This window comes from Rhinoderma darwinii, chromosome 12 (assembly GCF_050947455.1).
Source record: "Rhinoderma darwinii isolate aRhiDar2 chromosome 12, aRhiDar2.hap1, whole genome shotgun sequence".
NCBI lineage: Eukaryota > Metazoa > Chordata > Amphibia > Anura > Rhinodermatidae > Rhinoderma > Rhinoderma darwinii.
Genome location: NC_134698.1, coordinates 86,124,111 through 86,150,822, shown reverse-complemented (window position 1 = coordinate 86,150,822; position 26,712 = coordinate 86,124,111). Strand labels below are relative to the sequence as shown.

General features: G+C 49.3%; 2 protein-coding genes across 3 annotated transcripts; one reads left to right on the top strand and one right to left on the bottom strand.

Annotated features, from left to right (window-relative positions):
- TMED8 (transmembrane p24 trafficking protein family member 8) lies at positions 1–11,941 on the bottom strand. Of its 2 annotated transcripts, none has more exons than XM_075844500.1 (6): positions 11,457–11,941; positions 3,463–3,544; positions 2,990–3,392; positions 1,267–1,408; positions 943–1,190; positions 1–709 (listed from the first exon to the last, which is right to left on the bottom strand). In XM_075844500.1, the coding sequence occupies exons 1-6, from the start codon at positions 11,590–11,592 to the stop codon at positions 560–562; spliced, it is 1,161 nt and encodes a 386-aa protein (XP_075700615.1). In that variant the 5' UTR covers positions 11,593–11,941; the 3' UTR covers positions 1–559. The 2 variants fall into 2 exon arrangements, with proteins under 2 accessions (XP_075700615.1, XP_075700613.1); XM_075844498.1 differs by having other exon boundaries at positions 894–1,190; positions 11,457–11,815.
- On the top strand, positions 11,808–26,712 carry SAMD15 (sterile alpha motif domain containing 15). Its single transcript, XM_075844501.1, has 3 exons — positions 11,808–11,958; positions 24,248–24,346; positions 26,448–26,712. Exons 1-3 carry the CDS (start codon positions 11,815–11,817, stop codon positions 26,619–26,621), a joined length of 417 nt encoding a protein of 138 aa, XP_075700616.1. The 5' UTR covers positions 11,808–11,814; the 3' UTR covers positions 26,622–26,712.

Genomic DNA, 26,712 nt, shown 5'->3' with positions numbered 1-26,712 from the left:
TAAAACCTGTTTTTAAGATTTTATTTCTAAGTTGAATTATTTACACGAGACATCGATGATAAAGTGAATAATGACTTGGTGACGATTAAATAGAAAGTAAAATATGGAAAGATAAAGTGATGATATAAATGGTATGACGGCTGGACTATCAGCAGAGCGCGGGTCATTGCTCTCTGTTATCTGCCGTGTAATATACAATGGAGGCTGCGGCTGCTTCACATAGGACCCCCAGGGGCCGCCGGGTCCGCTCACATTATATTCATCTCATATAGAAATAGACCTTCAGGAGTCATCGTTTAATGCGCCGGTATTAACCCTTTAGCTGCTGGGACCATCGCTCCTCCTGCTGTGCTGCCTCCCTATAGGTGAACATACACGAGAAGGATTGTGGGTAAAAGCAGGTTGATATTTGGCGCCGTACCGCGGACAGAGCCGTCGTCTTCAGTGTGAGGTGGAGGATGGGCTGTGCACCCCGCCCCCGCCCCGGAGCCTCAGCTGCTGTAATAGACATGAAAGTAAAGAATCTTGTTCCGCAGCAGCGAGTAGGAATTGTCCAGTTTTAGCAGATAGACCCCTTCTCCCGGATAGTCATGGCTTCCTGCCTGCACCTCTCGGTGACTGTCCCGCCGGTAAACCTGCATGATTTCACCATATCGACTGCGCAGGCGGTAAACCGACCCCCGCTCCACATCGCCCTCCCGACTGTGCCCTGGAAAACACAATCGTCAAACCAATCAGGAGAAAAACAAGACGGATTAAGAGATGAAAAAAAAAGAAGCGTCTGTGGGGGTCCGGTGCAGCATTACTATGGTGAAGGCACGAGACCTCCCAGGTGACCCATCACTGGCGCAGAGGGCCGGGCCGCCCATGCAGGGTCAGGGTGGGACACTCACAGGGGCTCTCCGTGTCCTCTTCTTCCTCATCATCGCTGGATTCGCTGACCTGAAGAGTCACAGCCGTGCTGGTAACCGGCGTCCAGTCAAAATATATCCCAAAACCAATGTCATAGTCGTCAGTGGCGAATTCCCAGCACAGTCGCTTTCCATCTGGGTGCGTGGGTACTCGGACCGTGACCACCTCCCCCCTCCGTATGGTCAGCAGGCCGTGCTTTTCATTCGCCATGCGATGCTTGAACTCGCGCAGGTTGGCGCTGGTCCACGTGGTGGCCGGTCTGAGGGGAGGGGGAGGAACTAGAGAAGACGGAAGAGAAGATGAAATGTCTGCATCCCCTTCTGGCTGCGGTCGTGTCCTCCCATCCCCCCTCACCTTTCCCTTCTGGCACGCCGGGGTCAGCCACGCTTGTATCAGCCTTCACGATATCGACGGTGCCATTGTGCTCGGACTGGATCATGAGGACGTCGTGAGGTGGAGGATCTGCCGGCCCGAGAGACAGAAGAGCTTCCAGCTCCTGCAACAAGAGAGAAACTGAGTGCGACAAGAAGAACGCGACCGACCCCGCACATAAACGACAGCTCCGCCTCCCACTATGACATCACCCAACGCTTCTGAGCGTCACCTCGTTCCCATCCACATTACTGACAGATTCTAAAGGACAGAATGACACGTCTGCCGCCCTGAATGGACCATCCGTATATTACTTAAAGGGGTTCTCCACCTAATGTCATTTCAGAATGTGCGGCTTATATAAAGGATGAACAGGCAATGGATCTGGGGACGTGCCCTCTGTAGACTCATTGCTTAACTTCAGCTGCTCAAGCAGCAATAATGGAGAAACCCTTTAAATACGTCTGGTACAGACAAACATAGAGACATATATACACACAGACATACATAGAGACATATACACACAGACATACATAGAGACATATATACACAGACATATATACACACACAGACATACAGAGACATATATACACAGACATACATAGACATATATACACACAGACATACATAGAGACATATATACACACAGACATACATACATAGAGACATATATACACACACACAGACATGACATATATACACACAGACATACATAGAGACATATATACACACACATACATACATAGAGACATATATACACAGACATACATATAGACATATATACACAGACATACATATAGACATATATACACACAGACATACATATAGACATATATACACACACAGACATACATAGAGACATATATACACACAGACATACATATAGACATATATACACACACAGACATACATAGAGACATATATACACACAGACAAACATAGAGACATATATACACACAGACATACATACACACAGACATATATACACACAGACATACATACACAGACATACATAGAGACATATATACACACAGACATACATACATAGAGACATACATACACACAGACATACATACATAGAGACATATATACACACAGACATGACATATATACACACAGACATACATAGAGACATATATACACACAGACATACATATAGACATATATACACACAGACATACATATAGACATATATACACACAGACATACATATAGGCATATATACACACACATACATACATAGACATATATACACACACAGTCATACATAGAGACATATATACACACAGACATACATATAGACATATATACACACAGACATACATACACACAGACATACATATAGACATATATACACACAGACATACATAGAGACATATATATACACACACACAGACATACATAGACATATATACACACAGACATACATACATACACACAGACATATATACAGACATATATACACACAGACATATATACAGACATATATACACACACAGACATATATACACACACATAGAAATATATACACACAGGACATACATAGAGATATATATATATACTCACAGACATATATATATATATATATATATATATATACACACACACATACACACAGACATACTTAGTGACAGACAAACATACAGAGATTATATATATATATATAGCCATGCACGCTCTCAACCAGCAGCAATTATGCATTCACCTTGTCCAGGGCAGTTTTTGTGGATTCAGCACTTGGCTGGCTTGGCGTGGTTTTGGTTCTATCTAGAGTTTTATTTGCTGTATTGGTGGCATCGGTGGCAGCATTGCCGTCAGTGGTTTCGGTGGCAGCATTGCCGTCAGTGGTTTCGGTGGCAGCAATGCAGTCAGTGGTTTCGGTGGCAGCAATGCAGTCAGTGGTTTCGGTGGCAGCAATGCAGTCAGTGGTTTCGGTGGCAGCATTGCAGTCAGTGGTTTCGGTGGCAGCATTGCAGTCAGTGGTTTTAGAAGTGTCACCATCAGGTTCTCCTACGTCCTCTTTGGTTGGCTCTGTACTTCTAGCTTCCTCCCCCACCCTGAAGCCTTGTGGTGGTCTTGTGGTGTTGATCTTTAGATCAGATTGTGACCTTAAATAGACAGACAAGTTAACCCCTTCCCGTTGTTCCAGCATTGGATATTTAGGTGGGGGGTACATACCTATCGGCACTGGTGGAGTCCAGGTGTATAGTTTGCTGTGGATTGAAGGTTGATGCCCCTGACTCGGTCTGACTCTCATCACCTACAGGAAGAAAACAGAGTTCACAGAAGGATCGGCAGAAAACATGGCGGTGGTCGGGTGTCCGCAGTGGCGTTGGTCCATCACTGGTTTAGTCTGGCGCCGGCACCACAGCCGTCAGGCGGGTTTACCATCCCGTGGTCTTCTGGGCACCCCCCAGGCTCGGACCAATAATCCCCCCAGCCGACCCCTAGTACCAAGTGGTGTACCCCTCATATCTGCCAGCGCAGGTGTGGCCCCCATTCCCCGGAATTCTCTCCCTCTCTCCACCAGATCGAGCACTTTATATAAACACCACACATAATATTCAATTACAGACACGCTGAGAGAGCCGGGCCCCCTGGGGCCACACTCCACATGATGTAAGACTTGCACACTGGCCTGGTCCTATAAATAAGCTTTGTTCGGAGGGAGGGGACTATACTTAGCTGTCATCTGTACACAGCGCGCCCAGGGGAGGATGGGAGTTATACTCCCCATCCCAGGGGAAGAACCTGTGCTCAGGTGAAGAGAGTGGAGTGTTTGTTATAAACCGTCAGACCCACGGTTATTATAAAGAGGCCGCTGTACACGGCTGCCGGGCCCCTACATTATCTGTACACCGCAGGGGCCCACACCCACCTCTACGCCGCAGGGGCCCCACGCCCACCTCTACCCCGGAGGGGCCCCACGCCCACCTCTACCCCGGAGGGGGCCCACGCCCACCTCTACCCCGGAGGGGGCCCACGCCCACCTCTACCCCGGAGGGGGCCCACGCCCACCTCTACCCCGGAGGGGCCCCACGCCCACCTCTACCCCGGAGGGGCCCCACGCCCACCTCTACCCCGGAGGGGCCCCACGCCCACCTCTACCCCGGAGGGGCCCCACGCCCACCTCTACCCCGGAGGGGCCCCACGGCCACCTCTACCCCGGAGGGGCCCCACGCCCACCTCTACCCCGGAGGGGCCCCACGCCCACCTCTACCCCGGAGGGGCCCCACGCACACCTCGAATCACCGCTCAGCCTTTATTTCTCCAGAGCAGTGTAAGAAGTGAAAGCTGAGCTGTGATTGGTTGCTATGGGTTACTAGGCCCGGATTAGGGTTAGACCGCTCAGATAGATGCGGGGGATGGAAATGTCCGGGACGAGACGCTCAGGATTTGAATAACTTTGAATAACAGACGGGAAACTGAGAAGCCGGAGATTAGAGGGAACGAGAGACGGAAGAAACAGCAGACAAGTGGGGGGCTGCAACAACACCCCATTACTAGCAGTGTCCCCACAGCTGCCCCCAAACCATGCACCCCGGCAAACTCCGCAAATACACACAGCACCAGCCACTATACACTACATATATACACCCCCAGCACTATACACTACATATATATACCCCCAGCTACTATACACTACATATATATACCCCCAGCACTATACAGTACATATATATACCCCCAGCTACTATACACTACATATATATACCCCCAGCACTATACACTACATATATATACCCCCAGCACTATACACTACATATATATACCCCCAGCACTATACAGTACATATATATACCCCCAGCACTATACAGTACATATATATACCCCCAGCTACTATACACTACATATATATACCCCCAGCACTATACACTACATATATATACCCCCAGCACTATACAGTACATATATACACCCCCAGCACTATACACTGCATATATATACCCCCAGCTACTATACACTACATATATATACCCCCAGCACTATACAGTACATATATATACCCCCAGCTACTATACACTACATATATATACCCCCAGCTACTATACACTACATATATATACCCCCAGCACTATACACTACATATATATACCCCCAGCTACTATACACTACATATATATACCCCCAGCACTATACAGTACATATATATACCCCCAGCTACTATACAGTACATATATATACCCCCAGCACTATACAGTACATATATATACCCCCAGCACTATACACTGCATATATATACCCCCAGCTACTATACACTACATATATATACCCCCAGCACTATACACTACATATATATACCCCCAGCACTATACACTACATATATATACCCCCAGCACTATACACTACATATATATATACCCCCAGCTACTATACACTACATATATATACCCCCAGCACTATACACTACATATATATATCCCCAGCACTACACAGTACATATATATACCCCCAGCACTATACACTACATATATATACCCCCAGCACTATACACTACATATATATACCCCCAGCACTATACACTACATATATATACCCCCAGCTACTATACACTACATATATATACCCCCAGCACTATACACTACATATATATACCCCCAGCACTATACACTACATATATATACCCCCAGCACTATACACTACATATATATACCCCCAGCTACTATACACTACATATATATACCCCCAGCACTATACACTACATATATATATCCCCAGCACTACACAGTACATATATATACCCCCAGCACTATACACTACATATATATACCCCCAGCACTATACACTACATATATATACCCCCAGCTACTATACACTACATATATATACCCCCAGCACTATACACTACATATATATACCCCCAGCACTATACACTACATATATATACCCCCAGCACTATACACTACATATATATACCCCCAGCTACTATACACTACATATATATACCCCCAGCACGTATATATACTACATATATATACCCCCAGCACTATACACTACATATATATACCCCCAGCTACTATACACTACATATATATACCCCCAGCACTATACACTACATATATATACCCCCAGCACTATACACTACATATATATACCCCCAGCACTATACACTACATATATATATCCCCAGCACTATACAGTACATATATATACCCCCAGCACTATACACTACATATATATACCCCCAGCTACTATACACTACATATATATACCCCCAGCACTATACACTACATATATATACCCCCAGCACTATACACTACATATATATATCCCCAGCACTATACAGTACATATATATACCCCCAGCACTATACAGTACATATATATACCCCCAGCTACTATACAGTACATATATATACCCCCAGCACTATACACTACATATATATACCCCCAGCACTATACAGTACATATATATACCCCCAGCACTATACACTACATATATATACCCCCAGCTACTATACACTACATATATATACCCCCAGCACTATACAGTACATATATATACCCCCAGCACTATACAGTACATATATATACCCCCAGCACTATACACTACATATATATACCCCCAGCACTATACAGTACATATATATACCCCCAGCTACTATACAGCACATATATATACCCCCAGCACTATACACTACATATATATACCCCCAGCACTATACACTACATATATATACCCCCAGCACTATACACTACATATATATACCCCCAGCACGTATATATACTACATATATATACCCCCAGCACTATACAGTACATATATATACCCCCAGCACTATACACTACATATATATACCCCCAGCACTATACACTACATATATATACCCCCAGCACTATACACTACATATATATACCCCCAGCACTATACACTACATATATATACCCCCAGCACTATACAGCACATATATATACCCCCAGCACTATACACTACATATATATACCCCCAGCACTATACAGTACATATATATACCCCCAGCACTATACAGTACATATATATACCCCCAGCTACTATACACTACATATATATACCCCCAGCACTATACACTACATATATATACCCCCAGCACTATACACTACATATATATACCCCCAGCACTATACAGTACATATATATACCCCCAGCACTATACACTACATATATATACCCCCAGCACTATACACTACATATATATACCCCCAGCTACTATACACTACATATATATACCCCCAGCACTATACACTACATATATATACCCCCAGCACTATACAGTACATATATATACCCCCAGCACTATACACTACATATATATACCCCCAGCACTATACACTACATATATATACCCCCAGCTACTATACACTACATATATATACCCCCAGCACTATACAGTACATATATATACCCCCAGCTACTATACACTACATATATATACCCACAGCTACTATACAGCACATATATATACCCCCAGCACTATACACTACATATATATACCCCCAGCACTATACACTACATATATATACCCCCAGCACTATACACTACATATATATACCCCCAGCACTATACAGTACATATATATACCCCCAGCACTATACAGTACATATATATACCCCCAGCACTATACAGTACATATATATACCCCCAGCACTATACACTACATATATATACCCCCAGCACTATACAGTACATATATATACCCCCAGCTACTATACAGCACATATATATACCCCCAGCACTATACACTACATATATATACCCCCAGCACTATACACTACATATATATATCCCCAGCACTATACAGTACATATATATACCCCCAGCACTATACACTACATATATATACCCCCAGCTACTATACACTACATATATATACCCCCAGCACTATACACTACATATATATACCCCCAGCACTATACACTACATATATATATCCCCAGCACTATACAGTACATATATATACCCCCAGCACTATACAGTACATATATATACCCCCAGCTACTATACACTACATATATATACCCCCAGCTACTATACACTACATATATATACCCCCAGCTACTATACACTACATATATATACCCCCAGCACTATACACTACATATATATACCCCCAGCACTATACACTACATATATATACCCCCAGCACTATACAGTACATATATATACCCCCAGCACTATACACTACATATATATACCCCCAGCACTATACAGTACATATATATACCCCCAGCACTATACACTACATATATATACCCCCAGCACTATACACTACATATATATACCCCCAGCACTATACACTACATATATATACCCCCAGCACTATACACTACATATATATACCCCCAGCACTATACACTACATATATATACCCCCAGCTACTATACACTACATATATATACCCCCAGCTACTATACACTACATATATATACCCCCAGCACTATACAGTACATATATATACCCCCAGCACTATACACTACATATATATACCCCAGCACTATACACTACATATATATACCCCCAGCTACTATACACTACATATATATACCCCCAGCACTATACACTACATATATATACCCCCAGCACTATACACTACATATATATACCCCCAGCTACTATACAGTACATATATATACCCCCAGCACTATACACTACATATATATACCCCCAGCTACTATACACTACATATATATACCCCCAGCACTATACACTACATATATATACCCCCAGCTACTATACACTACATATATATACCCCCAGCACTATACACTACATATATATACCCCCAGCTACTATACACTACATATATATACCCCCAGCACTATACACTACATATATATACCCCCAGCACTATACACTACATATATATACCCCCAGCACTATACACTACATATATATACCCCCAGCTACTATACACTACATATATATACCCCCAGCACTATACACTACATATATATACCCCCAGCTACTATACACTACATATATATACCCCCAGCACTATACACTACATATATATACCCCCAGCACTATACACTACATATATATACCCCCAGCACTATACACTACATATATATACCCCCAGCACTATACACTACATATATATACCCCCAGCTACTATACACTACATATATATACCCCCAGCACTATACACTACATATATATACCCCCAGCACTATACAGTACATATATATACCCCCAGCTACTATACACTACATATATATACCCCCAGCACTATACACTACATATATATACCCCCAGCACTATACACTACATATATATACCCCCAGCACTATACAGTACATATATATACCCCCAGCACTATACACTACATATATATACCCCCAGCACTATACACTACATATATATACCCCCAGCTACTATACACTACATATATATACCCCCAGCACTATACACTACATATATATACCCCCAGCACTATACAGTACATATATATACCCCCAGCACTATACACTACATATATATACCCCCAGCACTATACACTACATATATATACCCCCAGCTACTATACACTACATATATATACCCCCAGCTACTATACACTACATATATATACCCCCAGCACTATACAGTACATATATATACCCCCAGCTACTATACACTACATATATATACCCACAGCTACTATACAGCACATATATATACCCCCAGCACTATACACTACATATATATACCCCCAGCACTATACACTACATATATATACCCCCAGCACTATACACTACATATATATACCCCAGCACTATACACTACATATATATACCCCCAGCACTATACACTACATATATATACCCCCAGCACTATACACTACATATATATACCCCCAGCACTATACACTACATATATATACCCCCAGCTACTATACAGTACATATATATACCCCCAGCACTATACACTACATATATATACCCCCAGCACTATACACTACATATATATACCCCCAGCACTATACACTACATATATATACCCCCAGCACTATACACTACATATATATACCCCCAGCACTATACACTACATATATATACCCCCAGCACTATACACTACATATATATACCCCCAGCACTATACAGTACATATATATACCCCCAGCACTATACACTACATATATATACCCCCAGCTACTATACACTACATATATATACCCCAGCACTATACACTACATATATATACCCCCAGCTACTATACAGTACATATATATACCCCCAGCACTATACACTGCATATATATACCCCCAGCTACTATACAGTACATATATATACCCCCAGCACTATACAGTACATATATATACCCCCAGCTACTATACACTACATATATATACCCCCAGCACTATACACTACATATATATACCCCCAGCACTATACACTACATATATATACCCCAGCACTATACACTACATATATATACCCCAGCACTATACAGCACATATATATACCCCCAGCTACTATACACCACATATATATACCCCCAGCTACTATACACCACATATATATACCCCCAGCTACTATACACTACATATATATACCCCCAGCACTATACACTACATATATATACCCCCAGCTACTATACACTACATATATATACCCCCAGCACTATACACTACATATATATACCCCCAGCACTATACACTACATATATATACCCCCAGCTACTATACACTACATATATATACCCCCAGCTACTATACACTACATATATATACCCCCAGCTACTATACAGTACATATATATACCCCCAGCACTATACACTGCATATATATACCCCCAGCTACTATACAGTACATATATATACCCCCAGCACTATACAGTACATATATATACCCCCAGCACTATACACTACATATATATACCCCAGCACTATACACTACATATATATACCCCCAGCACTATACAGTACATATATATATACCCCCAGCTACTATACACTACATATATATACCCCCAGCACTATACACTACATATATATACCCCCAGCACTATACACTACATATATATACCCCCAGCACTATACACTACATATATATGCCCCCAGCACTATACACTACATATATATACCCCCAGCTACTATAGGGTACAGACCCCCAGCCACCACTATGGGGTAAATACTCTGCCAGAGAGGTGTGCAGCAGGGGGCGCTGTGTACTTTGGATGTTGGGGTAGACATGGATGTACTGGGGAGAACCTCACCTGTCCTGGTCCCTCTGGCCTCCTCCTGGGTGCCCTCTATCTCCGGGGACTGCTCTCTCGTGGACTTGTCGCTGTCAGCACCGCCGGCCCCGGAGAGCTCCCCGGACACATCTGCAGCATCCTGCGCCAGAGCCATCAGCCGCTTCCTCCGATTCGGGTACAATCGGGGATCTCCGGAGAGGGGCGTGTCAGCCGGCCACAAGGAAACCCAGCAAGCCAATCACAGCCCTGTGCGTGTAGTGGGCGGTGCCTGGAGCGCTCGCTTCTGCTGTGGTCGGAAACTGCCGAAGGAATCCGATCTGAGTCGAGGTCCCGAGTTCCTAGTTTCGGGTCTCACCGGATGTGGTGAGTGGTTGCCATGGAGATCCTAAGACGCGGGTTTTGGTTGCTATGGACGCTTCAGTTCGGAGTAGACATGGAGCCGCAGGTCCCGAGATGTTCGCGTTGGAGCTGCCGGGATGTCGGGGGCTGGATCCGGCGTAGGGGATTCCCGCACTATGAGGTGACCGGAGCCGTGAAACCTCCCCAAACCCCTGAGCCCTATTGTGTGTCCTGACGTCCGGAGGCTCCTGGTTATGATTCATGGGGGGCCCTCCATGTTATACTCCCTGAAATCACATATAACCCACCAGTCCCGTCCACCTTACTACAGGAAACCCCTCATCCACTGACCAGAAAGGGGGAGGAGGGAGATGCCGCTGACCGTAGAGGGGGAGGAGGGAGATGCCGCTGTCCAGAGAGGGGGAGGAGGGAGACGCCGCTGACCGTAGAGGGGGAGGAGGGAGACGCCGCTGTCCAGAGAGGGGGAGGATGGAGACGCCGCTGACCGTAGAGGGGGAGGAGGGAGATGCTGCTGACCGTAGAGGGGGAGGAGGGAGATGCTGCTGACCGTAGAGGGGGAGGAGGGAGACGCCGCTGACCGTAGAGGGGGAGGAGGGAGACGCCGCTGACCGTAGAGGGGGAGGAAGGAGATGCCGCTGACCAGAGAGGGGGAGGAAGGAGATGCCGCTGACCAGAGAGGGGGAGGAGGGAGATGCCGCTGACCAGAGAGGGGGAGGAAGGAGATGCCGCTGACCAGAGAGGGGGAGGATGGAGATGCCGCTGACCAGAGAGGGGGAGGAAGGAGATGCCGCTGACCAGAGAGGGGGAGGATGGAGATGCCGCTGACCAGAGAGGGGGAGGAAGGAGATGCCGCTGACCAGAGAGGGGGAGGAGGGAGACGCCGCTGACCGTAGAGGGGGAGGAGGGAGACGCCGCTGACCGTAGAGGGGGAGGAAGGAGATGCCGCTGACCAGAGAGGGGGAGGAAGGAGATGCCGCTGACCAGAGAGGGGGAGGAGGGAGATGCCGCTGACCAGAGAGGGGGAGGAAGGAGATGCCGCTGACCAGAGAGGGGGAGGATGGAGATGCCGCTGACCAGAGAGGGGGAGGAAGGAGATGCCGCTGACCAGAGAGGGGGAGGAGGGAGATGCCGCTGACCGTAGAGGGGGAGGATGGAGATGCCGCTGACCAGAGAGGGGGAGGAAGGAGATGCCGCTGACCAGAGAGGGGGAGGAGGGAGATGCCGCTGACCGTAGAGGGGGAGGAGGGAGATGCCGCTGACCGTAGAGGGGGAGGAGGGAGACGCCGCTGAACAGAGAGGGGGAGGAGGGAGACGCCGCTGACCAGAGAGGGGGAGGAGGGAGACGCCGCTGACCAGAGAGGGGGAGGAGGGAGACGCCGCTGACCGTAGAGGGGGAGGAGGGAGACGCCGCTGACCGTAGAGGGGGAGGAGGGAGACGCCGCTGACCGTACAGGGGGAGGAGGGAGACGCCGCTGACCGTACAGGGGGAGGAGGGAGACGCCGCTGACCGTACAGGGGGAGGAGGGAGACGCCGCTGACCGTAGAGGGGGAGGAGGGAGACGCCGCTGACCAGAGAGGGGGAGGAGGGAGACGCCGCTGACCAGAGAGGGGGAGGAGGGAGATGCCGCTGACCAGAGAGGAGGAGGAGGGTGACGCCGCTGACCGGGAGGAGGGAGACGCCGCTGATCGGGAGGAGGGAGACGCCGCTGACCGGGAGGAGGGAGACGCCGCTGACCGGGAGGAGGGAGACGCCGCTGACCGGGAGGAGGGAGACGCCGCTGACTGGGAGGAGGGAGACGCCGTTGACCGTAGAGGGGGAGGAGGGAGACGCCGCTGACCGTAGAGGGGGAGGAGGGAGACGCCGCTGACCGAAGAGGGGGAGGAGGAAGACGCCGCTAACCGTAGAGGGGGAGGAGGGAGACGCCGCTGACCGTAGAAGGGGAGGTAGACGTTGCTGACCGTAGAAGGGGAGGGAGACGTCGCTGACCAGAGAGGGGGAGGATGGAGACGCTGCTGACCAGGGAGGGAGAGGAGGAAGATGCCGCTGACCATAGAGGGGGAGGAGGGAGATGCTGCTGACCATAGAGGGGGAGGTGGAGGAGGGAGATGCTGATGACTATATATGTGTAAAGGATCTGCCAGACACAGCTTCTGTGTCGACGCCCGTGGTTATTCAGTCTGCACCTGCTCCTAGGTCTGATAGAGTGACTCGATCTGCTACCACTCAGGATGGCAGGCTTAGGAGTGGGAGAGCCTATCACAACCTGGCCAGACGGAGCTAGCTCCCGCCCTCTGTCTATTTATACCTGCATTTCCTGCTCTTCCTTTGCCTGTGATTCTGTCTGGTTTCCTGGCTCTGCTGCTGCTTGTACTATTTGTCCCTGCTTCATATTGACCCTGGCTTTACTGACTATTCTCCTATATCCTGTGGATTTAGTGTTTTTGGACTTTGCAAAGGCATTTGACACTGTCCCTCATAGACGCCTAATGGGTAGATTAAGGACTATAGGTTTAGAAAGTATAGTTTGTAATTGGATTGAGAATTGGCTCAAGGACGTGTCCAGAGAGTTGTGGTCAATGATTCCTGCTCTGAATGGTCCCCGGTTATAAGTGGTGTACCCCAGGGTTCAGTGCTGGGACCCCTATTATTCAACTTATTTATTAATGATATAGAGGATGGGATTAATAGCACTATTTCTATTTTTGCAGATGACACCGAGCTATGCAATATAGTTCAGACTATGGAAGATGTTCATGAATTACAGGCAGATTTAAACAAACTAAGTGTTTGGGCGTCCACTTGGCAGATGACGTTTAATGTAGATAAATGTAAAGTTATGCATCTTGGTACCAACAACCTGCAGGCATCATATGTCCTAGGGGGCGCTACACTGGGGGAGTTACTTGTAGAGAAGGATCTGGGTGTAATAATCTGCAGCATCATATGTCCTAGGGGGCGCTACACTGGGGGATTCACTTGTAGAGAAGGATCTGGGTGTAATAATCTGCAGGCATCATATGTCCTAGGGGGCGCTACACTGGGGGAGTCAATTGTTGAGAAGGATCTGGGTGTAATAATCTGCAGGCATCATATGTCCTAGGGGGAGCTACACTGGAGGAGTCAATTGTTGAGAAGGATCTGGGTGTAATAATCTGCAGGCATCATATGTCCTAGGGGGAGCTACACTGGGGGAGTCACTTGTAGAGAAGGATCGGGGTGTAATAATCTGCAGGCATCATATGTCCTAGGGGGCGCTACACTGGGGGAGTCACTTGTAGAGAAGGATCTGGGTGTAATAATCTGCAGCATCATATGTCCTAGGGGGAGCTACACTGGCGGAGTCACTTGTAGAGAAGGATCTGGGTGTAATAATCTGCAGCATCATATGTCCTAGGGGGCGCTACACTGGGGGAGTCACTTGTAGAGAAGGATCGGGGTGTAATAATCTGCAGGCATCATATGTCCTAGGGGGAGCTACACTGGGGGAGACACTTGTAGAGAAGGATCGGGATGTAATAATCTGCAGGCATCATATGTCCTAGGGGAGCTACACTGGAGGAGTCACTTGTAGAGAAGGATCTGGGTGTAATAATCTGCAGCATCATATGTCCTAGGGGGAGCTACACTGGCGGAGTCACTTGTAGAGAAGGATCTGGGTGTAATAATCTGCAGCATCATATGTCCTAGGGGGCGCTACACTGGGGGAGTCACTTGTAGAGAAGGATCGGGGTGTAATAATCTGCAGGCATCATATGTCCTAGGGGGAGCTACACTGGGGGAGACACTTGTAGAGAAGGATCGGGGTGTAATAATCTGCAGGCATCATATGTCCTAGGGGGAGCTACACTGGAGGAGACACTTGTAGAGAAGGATCTGGGTGTAATAATCTGCAGGCATCATATGTCCTAGGGGGCGCTACACTGGGGGAGTCACTTGTTGAGAAGGATCTGGGTGTAATAATCTGCAGGAATCATATGTCCTAGGGGGAGCTACACTGGAGGAGTCACTTGTAGAGAAGGATCGGGGTGTAATAATCTGCAGCATCATATGTCCTAGGGGGCGCTACACTGGGGGAGTCACTTGTAGAGAAGGATCGGGGTGTAATAATCTGCAGGCATCATATGTCCTAGGGGGAGCTACACTGGGGGAGACACTTGTAGAGAAGGATCGGGGTGTAATAATCTGCAGGCATCATATGTCCTAGGGGGAGCTACACTGGGGGAGTCACTTGTTGAGAAGGATCTGGGTGTAATAATCTTCAGGCATCATATGTCCTAGGGGGAGCTACACTGGAGGAGTCACTTGTAGAGAAGGATCTGGGTGTAATAATCTGCAGCATCATATGTCCTAGGGGGCGCTACACTGGGGGAGTCACTTGTAGAGAAGGATCGGGGTGTAATAATCTGCAGCATCATATGTCCTAGGGGGAGCTACACTGGCGGATTCACTTGTTGAGAAGGATCTGGGAGTAATAATCTGCAGCATCATATGTCCTAGGGGGCGCTACACTGGGGGATTCACTTGTAGAGAAGGATCTGGGTGTAATAATCTGCAGGCATCATATGTCCTAGGGGGCGCTACACTGGGGGAGTCAATTGTTGAGAAGGATCTGGGTGTAATAATCTGCAGGCATCATATGTCCTAGGGGGAGCTACACTGGAGGAGTCACTTGTAGAGAAGGATCTGGGTGTAATAATCTGCAGGCATCATATGTCCTAGGGGGAGCTACACTGGAGGAGTCACTTGTTGAGAAGGATCTGGGTGTAATAATCTGCAGGCATCATATGTCCTAGGGGGCGCTACACTGGGGGAGTCACTTGTAGAGAAGGATCTGGGTGTAATAATCTGCAGCATCATATGTCCTAGGGGGAGCTACACTGGCGGAGTCACTTGTAGAGAAGGATCGGGGTGTAATAATCTGCAGCATCATATGTCCTAGGGGGCGCTACACTGGGGGAGTCACTTGTAGAGAAGGATCGGGGTGTAATAATCTGCAGGCATCATATGTCCTAGGGGGCGCTACACTGGCGGAGTCACTTGTAGAGAAGGATCGGGGTGTAATAATCTGCAGCATCATATGTCCTAGGGGGCGCTACACTGGGGGAGTCACTTGTTGAGAAGGATCTGGGTGTAATAATCTGCAGCATCATATGTCCTAGGGGGCGCTACACTGGGGGAGTCACTTGTTGAGAAGGATCTGGGTGTAATAATCTGCAGCATCATATGTCCTAGGGGGAGCTACACTGGGGGAGACACTTGTAGAGAAGGATCTGGGTGTAATAATCTGCAGGCATCATATGTCCTAGGGGGGCTACACTGGGGGAGTCACTTGTGGAGAAGGATCTGGGTGTAATAATCTGCAGCATCATATGTCCTAGGGGGCGCTACACTGGCGGAGTCACTTGTAGAGAAGGATCGGGGTGTAATAATCTGCAGGCATCATATGTCCTAGGGGGAGCTACACTGGCGGAGTCACTTGTAGAGAAGGATCGGGGTGTAATAATCTGCAGGCATCATATGTCCTAGAGGGAGCTACACTGGAGGAGTCACTTGTAGAGAAGGATCTGGGTGTAATAATCTGCAGCATCATATGTCCTAGGGGGAGCTACACTGGAGGAGTCACTTGTAGAGAAGGATCTGGGTGTAATAATCTGCAGGCATCATATGTCCTAGGGGGAGCTACACTGGAGGAGTCACTTGTAGAGAAGGATCTGGGTGTAATAATCTGCAGCATCATATGTCCTAGGGGGAGCTACACTGGGAGAGACACTTGTAGAGAAGGATCTGGGTGTAATAATCTGCAGCATCATATGTCCTAGGGGGAGCTACACTGGGAGAGACACTTGTTGAGAAGGATCTGGGTGTAATAATCTGCAGGCATCATATGTCCTAGGGGGAGCTACACTGGGGGAGTCACTTGTAGAGGAGGATCTGGGTGTAATAATCTGCAGCATCATATGTCCTAGGGGGCGCTACACTGGGGGAGTCACTTGTTGAGAAGGATCTGGGTGTAATAATCTGCAGCATCATATGTCCTAGGGGGAGCTACACTGGGAGAGACACTTGTAGAGAAGGATCTGGGTGTAATAATCTGCAGGCATCATATGTCCTAGGGGGAGCTACACTGGGGGAGACACTTGTAGAGAAGGATCTGGGTGTAATAATCTGCAGGCATCATATGTCCTAGGGGGAGCTACACTGGGGGAGTCACTTGTAGAGAAGGATCTGGGTGTAATAATCTGCAGCATCATATGTCCTAGGGGGAGCTACACTGGGGGAGACACTTGTAGAGAAGGATCTGGGTGTAATAATCTGCAGCATCATATGTCCTAGGGGGCGCTACACTGGGGGAGTCACTTGTAGAGAAGGATCTGGGTGTAATAATCTGCAGAATCATATGTCCTAGGGGGCGCTACACTGGGGGAGTCACTTGTAGAGAAGGATCTGGGTGTAATAATCTGCAGCATCATATGTCCTAGGGGGAGCTACACTGGAGGAGTCACTTGTAGAGAAGGATCTGGGTGTAATAATCTGCAGGCATCATATGTCCTAGGGGGAGCTACACTGGCGGATTCACTTGTAGAGAAGGATCTGGGTGTAATAATCTGCAGCATCATATGTCCTAGGGGGAGCTACACTGGAGGAGTCACTTGTAGAGAAGGATCTGGGTGTAATAATCTGCAGGCATCATATGTCCTAGGGGGAGCTACACTGGCGGATTCACTTGTAGAGAAGGATCTGGGTGTAATAATCTGCAGCATCATATGTCCTAGGGGGAGCTACACTGGCGGATTCACTTGTAGAGAAGGATCTGGGTGTAATAATCTGCAGCATCATATGTCCTAGGGGGCGCTACACTGGCGGAGTCACTTGTAGAGAAGGATCGGGGTGTAATAATCTGCAGGCATCATATGTCCTAGGGGGAGCTACACTGGCGGAGTCACTTGTAGAGAAGGATCGGGGTGTAATAATCTGCAGGCATCATATGTCCTAGAGGGAGCTACACTGGAGGAGTCACTTGTAGAGAAGGATCTGGGTGTAATAATCTGCAGCATCATATGTCCTAGGGGGAGCTACACTGGAGGAGTCACTTGTAGAGAAGGATCTGGGTGTAATAATCTGCAGGCATCATATGTCCTAGGGGGAGCTACACTGGAGGAGTCACTTGTAGAGAAGGATCTGGGTGTAATAATCTGCAGCATCATATGTCCTAGGGGGAGCTACACTGGGAGAGACACTTGTAGAGAAGGATCTGGGTGTAATAATCTGCAGCATCATATGTCCTAGGGGGAGCTACACTGGGAGAGACACTTGTTGAGAAGGATCTGGGTGTAATAATCTGCAGGCATCATATGTCCTAGGGGGAGCTACACTGGGGGAGTCACTTGTAGAGGAGGATCTGGGTGTAATAATCTGCAGCATCATATGTCCTAGGGGGCGCTACACTGGGGGAGTCACTTGTTGAGAAGGATCTGGGTGTAATAATCTGCAGCATCATATGTCCTAGGGGGAGCTACACTGGGAGAGACACTTGTAGAGAAGGATCTGGGTGTAATAATCTGCAGGCATCATATGTCCTAGGGGGAGCTACACTGGGGGAGACACTTGTAGAGAAGGATCTGGGTGTAATAATCTGCAGGCATCATATGTCCTAGGGGGAGCTACACTGGGGGAGTCACTTGTAGAGAAGGATCTGGGTGTAATAATCTGCAGCATCATATGTCCTAGGGGGAGCTACACTGGGGGAGACACTTGTAGAGAAGGATCTGGGTGTAATAATCTGCAGCATCATATGTCCTAGGGGGCGCTACACTGGGGGAGTCACTTGTAGAGAAGGATCTGGGTGTAATAATCTGCAGAATCATATGTCCTAGGGGGCGCTACACTGGGGGAGTCACTTGTAGAGAAGGATCTGGGTGTAATAATCTGCAGCATCATATGTCCTAGGGGGAGCTACACTGGAGGAGTCACTTGTAGAGAAGGATCTGGGTGTAATAATCTGCAGGCATCATATGTCCTAGGGGGAGCTACACTGGCGGATTCACTTGTAGAGAAGGATCTGGGTGTAATAATCTGCAGCATCATATGTCCTAGGGGGAGCTACACTGGCGGATTCACTTGTAGAGAAGGATCTGGGTGTAATAATCTGCAGCATCATATGTCCTAGGGGGCGCTACACTGGGGGAGTCACTTGTAGAGAAGGATCTGGGTGTAATAATCTGCAGCATCATATGTCCTAGGGGGCGCTACACTGGGGGAGTCACTTGTAGAGAAGGATCTGGGTGTAATAATCTGCAGCATCATATTTCCTAGGGGGAGCTACACTGGGGGAGACACTTGTAGAGAAGGATCTGGGTGTAATAATCTGCAGCATCATATGTCCTAGGGGGCGCTACACTGGGGGAGTCACTTGTAGAGAAGGATCTGGGTGTAATAATCTGCAGGCATCATATGTCCTAGGGGGAGCTACACTGGGGGAGTCACTTGTAGAGAAGGATCTGGGTGTAATAATCTGCAGCATCATATGTCCTAGGGGGAGCTACACTGGGGGAGTCACTTGTTGAGAAGGATCTGGGGGTAATAATCTGCAGCATCATATGTCCTAGAGGGAGCTACACTGGAGGAGTCACTTGTTGAGAAGGATCTGGGTGTAATAATCTGCAGCATCATATGTCCTAGGGGGAGCTACACTGGCGGAGTCACTTGTTGAGAAGGATCTGGGGGTAATAATCTGCAGCATCATATGTCCTAGGGGGCGCTACACTGGAGGAGTCACTTGTTGAGAAGGATCTGGGTGTAATAATCTGCAGCATCATATGTCCTAGGGGGAGCTACACTGGGGGAGTCACTTGTAGAGAAGGATCTGGGTGTAATAATCTGCAGGCATCATATGTCCTAGGGGGAGCTACACTGGGGGAGTCACTTGTTGAGAAGGATCTGGGTGTAATAATCTGCAGCATCGTATGTCCTAGGGGGAGCTACACTGGGGGAGTCACTTGTTGAGAAGGATCTGGGTGTAATAATCTGCAGGCATCATATGTCCTAGGGGGAGCTACACTGGGGGAGTCACTTGTTGAGAAGGATCTGGGTGTAATAATCTGCAGCATCGTATGTCCTAGGGGGCGCTACACTGGGGGAGTCACTTGTAGAGAAGGATCTGGGTGTAATAATCTGCAGGCATCATATGTCCTAGGGGGAGCTACACTGGAGGAGTCACTTGTAGAGAAGGATCGGGGTGTAATAATCTGCAGGCATCATATGTCCTAGGGGGAGCTACACTGGAGGAGTCACTTGTAGAGAAGGATCGGGGTGTAATAATCTGCAGCATCATATGTCCTAGGGGGAGCTACACTGGGGGAGTCACTTGTAGAGAAGGATCTGGGTGTAATAATCTGCAGCATCATATGTCCTAGGGGGAGCTACACTGGGGGAGACACTTGTAGAGAAGGATCTGGGTGTAATAATCTGCAGGCATCATATGTCCTAGGGGGAGCTACACTGGGAGAGACACTTGTAGAGAAGGATCGGGGTGTAATAATCTGCAGGCATCATATGTCCTAGGGGGCGCTACACTGGGGGAGTCACTTGTAGAGAAGGATCTGGGTGTAATAATCTGCAGCATCATATGTCCTAGGGGGAGCTACACTGGGGAAGTCACTTGTAGAGAAGGATCGGGGTGTAATAATCTGCAGGCATCATATGTCCTAGGGGGCGCTACACTGGGGGAGTCACTTGTAGAGAAGGATCTGGGTGTAATAACCTGCAGCATCATATGTCCTAGGGGGCGCTACACTGGCGGAGTCACTTGTAGAGAAGGATCTGGGTGTAATAATCTGCAGCATCATATGTCCTAGGGGGAGCTACACTGGGGAAGTCACTTGTAGAGAAGGATCGGGGTGTAATAATCTGCAGGCATCATATGTCCTAGGGGGCGCTACACTGGGGGAGTCACTTGTAGAGAAGGATCTGGGTGTAATAACCTGCAGCATCATATGTCCTAGGGGGAGCTACACTGGGGGAGTCACTTGTAGAGAAGGATCTGGGTGTAATAATCTGCAGCATCATATGTCCTAGGGGGCGCTACACTGGCGGAGTCACTTGTAGAGAAGGATCTGGGTGTAATAATCTGCAGCATCATATGTCCTAGGGGGAGCTACACTGGGGAAGTCACTTGTAGAGAAGGATCGGGGTGTAATAATCTGCAGGCATCATATGTCCTAGGGGGCGCTACACTGGGGGAGTCACTTGTAGAGAAGGATCTGGGTGTAATAACCTGCAGCATCATATGTCCTAGGGGGAGCTACACTGGGGGAGTCACTTGTAGAGAAGGATCTGGGTGAACTTGTAGATCATAGACTAAATAACAGCATGCAGTGTCAATCAGCTGCTTCAAAGGCCAGCAGGATATTGTCGTGTATTAGAGAGGCCTGGACTTGCGGGACAGGGATGTAATAATGCCACTTTACAAAGCATTAGTGAGGCCTCATCTAGAATATGCAGTTCAGTTCTGGGCTCCAGTTCATAGAAAGGATGAAAAATACAAAGAAGAGCAACGAAGCTGATGAGGGGCATGGAGAATCTAAGTTATGAGGAAAGATTAAAAGAATTAAACCTATTTAGCCTTGAAAAAAGACGACTAAGGGGGGACATGATTAATTTATATAAATATATGAATGGCACATACAAAAAATATGGTGAAATCCTGTTCCATGGAAAACCCCCTCAAAAAACAAGGGGGCGCTCCCTCCGTCTGGAGAAAAAAGGTTCAACCTGCAGAGGCGACAAGGCTTCTTTACTGTGAGAACTGTGAATCTATGGAATAGCCGAGCGCAGGAGCCGTCACAGCAGGGACAGGAGACACCGCAGGAGCTGGTCGCAGCAGGGACAGGAGACACCGCAGGAGCCGTCACAGCAGGGACAGGAGACACCGCAGGAGCCGTCACAGCAGGGACAGGAGACACCGCAGGAGCCGTCACAGCAGGGACAGGAGACACCGCAGGAGCCGTCACAGCAGGGACAGGAGACACCGCAGGAGTCGTCACAGCAGGGACAGGAGACACCGCAGGAGCCGTCACAGCAGGGACAGGAGACACCGCAGGAGCCGTCACAGCAGGGACAGTAGACACCGCAGGAGCCGTCACAGCAGGGACAGGAGACACCGCAGGAGCCGTCACAGCAGGGACAGGAGACACCGCAGGAGCCGTCACAGCAGGGACAGGAGACACCGCAGGAGCCGTCACAGCAGGGACAAGAGACACCGCAGGAGTCGTCACAGCAGGGACAGGAGACACCGCAGGAGCCGTCACAGCAGGGACAGGAGACACCGCAGGAGCCGTCACAGCAGGGACAGTAGACACCGCAGGAGCCGTCACAGCAGGGACAGGAGACACCGCAGGAGCCGTCACAGCAGGGACAGGAGACACCGCAGGAGCCGTCACAGCAGGGACAGGAGACACCGCAGGAGCCGTCACAGCAGGGACAGGAGATGCTGCAAAAAAGGCTTAGATCATTTCCTAGAACAAAAAAATATTAGTTCCTGTGTGTAGAAATTTTTTACTTCCCCTTTCCCATCCCTTGGTTGAACTTGATGGACATGTGTCTTTTTTCAACCGTACAAACTATGTAACTATATGCTCTACGTTTGGTACCTCGTACACTCCTGGTTTGACTCGGCTCACTCAATACTCTTGTTGCTCACGGTGTTGCCGTGGGCAGCTGCCCCATTTCCCTTAGCTTCTGTGTTCCCTTGTCTGTTTGTCTGTCGTGCACATATTGAGCGTAGGGACCGTCGCCCAGTTGTACCCCGTCGCCTAGGGCGGGTCGTTGCAAGTAGGCAGGGACTGAGTGGCGGGTAGATTAGGGCTCATCTGTCTGTCTCCCTACCCCGTCATTACAATATGTGGAGAGGGAGATGAAAGCTGACCATAGATGGGGAGGGGGGAGGAGGGAGATGCAGCTGACCATAGATGTGGAGGGGGAGGAGGGAGTTGCAGTGACTATAGATGTGGACAGGGAGGAGGGACATGCTGATGACTGTATATGTGGACAGGGAGGAGGGACATGCTGATGACTGTATATGTGGACAGGGAGGAGGGACATGCTGATGACTGTATATGTGGACAGGGAGGAGGGACATGCTGATGACTGTATATGTGGAGGAGGGAGATGCAGCGGACCATAGATGTGGAGAGGGAGATGAAAGCTGACCATAGATGGGGAGGGGGGAGGAGGGAGATGCAGCTGACCATAGATGTGGAGGGGGAGGAGAGAGATGCAGTGACTATAGATGTGGACAGGGAGGAGGGACATGCTGATGACTGTATATGTGGAGGAGGGAGATGCAGCTGACCATACATGTGGAGGGGGAGATGCTGAAGTCATCTCAGATACCAACCCAGCCTGTGGTATGAACCACGTGTAACGCTCTGTGTCCTGCGTCACTTTACAGGCGTGCTTCACCGAAAACGGCATCAACGGGCAGAAACTGATCCACGTCACATGCTCCACCCTGCCTCAGATCGGAGTCACTGACTTTGAGGATATGAAGGCGAGTACAAATCCTCCACGCGGGGTGAGGGGAGTCACACTGATCCTACAGCTTAGCAGGAGGCAATGCCAATTATAGTTACATGTTATCAAGGGGTGACGGAGGTTACAGTGGACCCGTAGGTCAGCAGGAGGTGACGGAGGATACAGTGGACATGTGGGTCAGCAGGGGGTGACGGAGGATACAGTGGACACGTGGGTCAGCAGGGGGTGACGGAGGATACAGTGGACACGTGGGTCAGCAGGAGGTGACGGAGGATACAGTGGACACGTGGGTCAGCAGGGGGTGACGGAGGATACAGTGGACACGTGGGTCAGCAGGAGGTGATGGAGGATACAGTGGACATGTGGGTCAGCAGGGGGTGACGGAGGATACCGTGGACACGTGGGTCAGAAGGGGATGACAGAGGATACCGTGGACACGTGGGTCAGCAGGAGATGACAGAGGATACCGTGGACACGTGGGTCAGCAGGGGGTGACAGAGGATACAGTGGACACGTGGGTCAGCAGGGGGTGACAGAGGATACAGTGGAAACGTGGGTCAGCAGGGGTGACGGAGGATACAGTGGACACGTGGGTCAGCAGGGGGTGACGGAGGATACAGTGGACACGTGGGTCAGCAGGGGGTGACGGAGGATACAGTGGACACGTGGGTCAGCAGGGGGTGACGGAGGATACAGTGGACACGTGGGTCAGCAGGAGGTGACGGAGGATACAGTGGACACGTGGGTCAGCAGGGGGTGACGGAGGATACCGTGGACACGTGGGTCAGCAGGGGATGACGGAGGATACCGTGGACACATGGGTCAGCAGGAGATGACAGAGGATACCGTGGACACGTGGGTCAGCAGGGGGTGACAGAGGATACAGTGGACACGTGGGTCAGCAGGGGGTGACGGAGGATACAGTGGACACGTGGGTCAGCAGGGGGTGACGGAGGATACAGTGGACACGTGGGTCAGCAGGGGGTGACGGAGGATACAGTGGACACGTGGGTCAGCAGGGGGTGACGGAGGATACAGTGGACACGTGGGTCAGCAGGGGGTGACGGAGGATACAGTGGACACGTGGGTCAGCAGGGGGTGACGGAGGATACAGTGGACACGTGGGTCAGCAGGGGTGATGGAGGATACAGTGGACACGTGGGTCAGCAGGGGTGACGGAGGATACAGTGAACTCGTGGGTCAGCAGGGGGTGACAGAGGATACAGTGGACACGTGGGTCAGCAGGGGGTGACGGAGGATACAGTGAACACGTGGGTCAGCAGGGGGTGACGGAGGATACAGTGAACACGTGGGTCAGCAGGGGGTGACGGAGGATAGAGTGGACACGTGGGTCAGCAGGGGGTGACGGAGGATACAGTGGACACGTGGGTAAGCAGGGGGTGACAGAGGATACAGTGGACACGTGGGTCAGCAGGGGGTGACGGAGGATACAGTGGACACGTGGGTCAGCAGGGGTGACGGAGGATACAGTGAACACGTGGGTCAGCAGGGGGTGACGGAGGATACAGTGAACACGTGGGTCAGCAGGGGGTGACGGAGGATACAGTGAACACGTGGGTCAGCAGGGGGTGACGGAGGATACAGTGAACACGTGGGTCAGCAGGGGGTGACGGAGGATACAGTGGACACGTGGGTCAGCAGGGGGTGACGGAGGATACAGTGAACACGTGGGTCAGCAGGGGGTGACGGAGGATACCGTGGACACGTGGGTCAGCAGGGGGTGACGGAGGATACAGTGAACACGTGGGTCAGCAGGGGGTGACGGAGGATACAGTGAACACGTGGGTCAGCAGGGGGTGACGGAGGATACAGTGGACACGTGGGTCAGCAGGGGTGACGGAGGATACAGTGAACACGTGGGTCAGCAGGGGGTGACGGAGGATACAGTGAACACGTGGGTCAGCAGGGGGTGACGGAGGATACAGTGGACACGTGGGTCAGCAGGGGGTGACGGAGGATACAGTGAACACGTGGGTCAGCAGGGGGTGACGGAGGATACCGTGGACACGTGGGTCAGCAGGGGGTGACGGAGGATACAGTGAACACGTGGGTCAGCAGGGGGCACTACTGATGGCCGCTCTCACCACTCTTCACAGGCCATTGCCCAGCTGGTGAGGGATCTGCTGGGGGTGACAGAGCCACCGTGGAGCCGCAGCATCTCCCTGCCTTGCAGAGACAACATGGGGCTTTTCCTGGAGCAGAAATCTCAGACTGGAGACCACCACGACCTGCTCACCTATAACCAGTTCATTATGGAGCAAGGACTTTAGTGAATGAGGGTCTGTCCCAGGACCCGGCTGCAGCTCTGAGGGGTCCTGCTGACGTTCCGTATATTGTAATAAATTGATACCGTGTGTCGTC

What these genes read in the sequence shown, in the direction of transcription:
- TMED8 (XM_075844498.1), bottom strand. Translation starts at nt 11,592, where the DNA reads ATGGCTCTGGCGCAGGATGCTGCAGATGTGTCCGGGGAGCTCTCCGGG. An exon ending in GGCCAGAGGGACCAGGACAG is followed by an intron (nt 3,545 to 11,456) that starts GTGAGGTTCTCC and finishes TTCTTCCTGTAG; the next exon opens with GTGATGAGAGTCAGACCGAG. An exon ending in CGGCGTGCCAGAAGGGAAAG is followed by an intron (nt 1,191 to 1,266) that starts GTGAGGGGGGAT and finishes CGTCTTCTCTAG; the next exon opens with TTCCTCCCCCTCCCCTCAGA.
- SAMD15 (XM_075844501.1), top strand. Translation starts at nt 11,815, where the DNA reads ATGGAGATCCTAAGACGCGGGTTTTGGTTGCTATGGACGCTTCAGTTC. An exon ending in GGGGATTCCCGCACTATGAG is followed by an intron (nt 11,959 to 24,247) that starts GTGACCGGAGCC and finishes GTCACTTTACAG; the next exon opens with GCGTGCTTCACCGAAAACGG. An exon ending in CTGACTTTGAGGATATGAAG is followed by an intron (nt 24,347 to 26,447) that starts GCGAGTACAAAT and finishes CACTCTTCACAG; the next exon opens with GCCATTGCCCAGCTGGTGAG.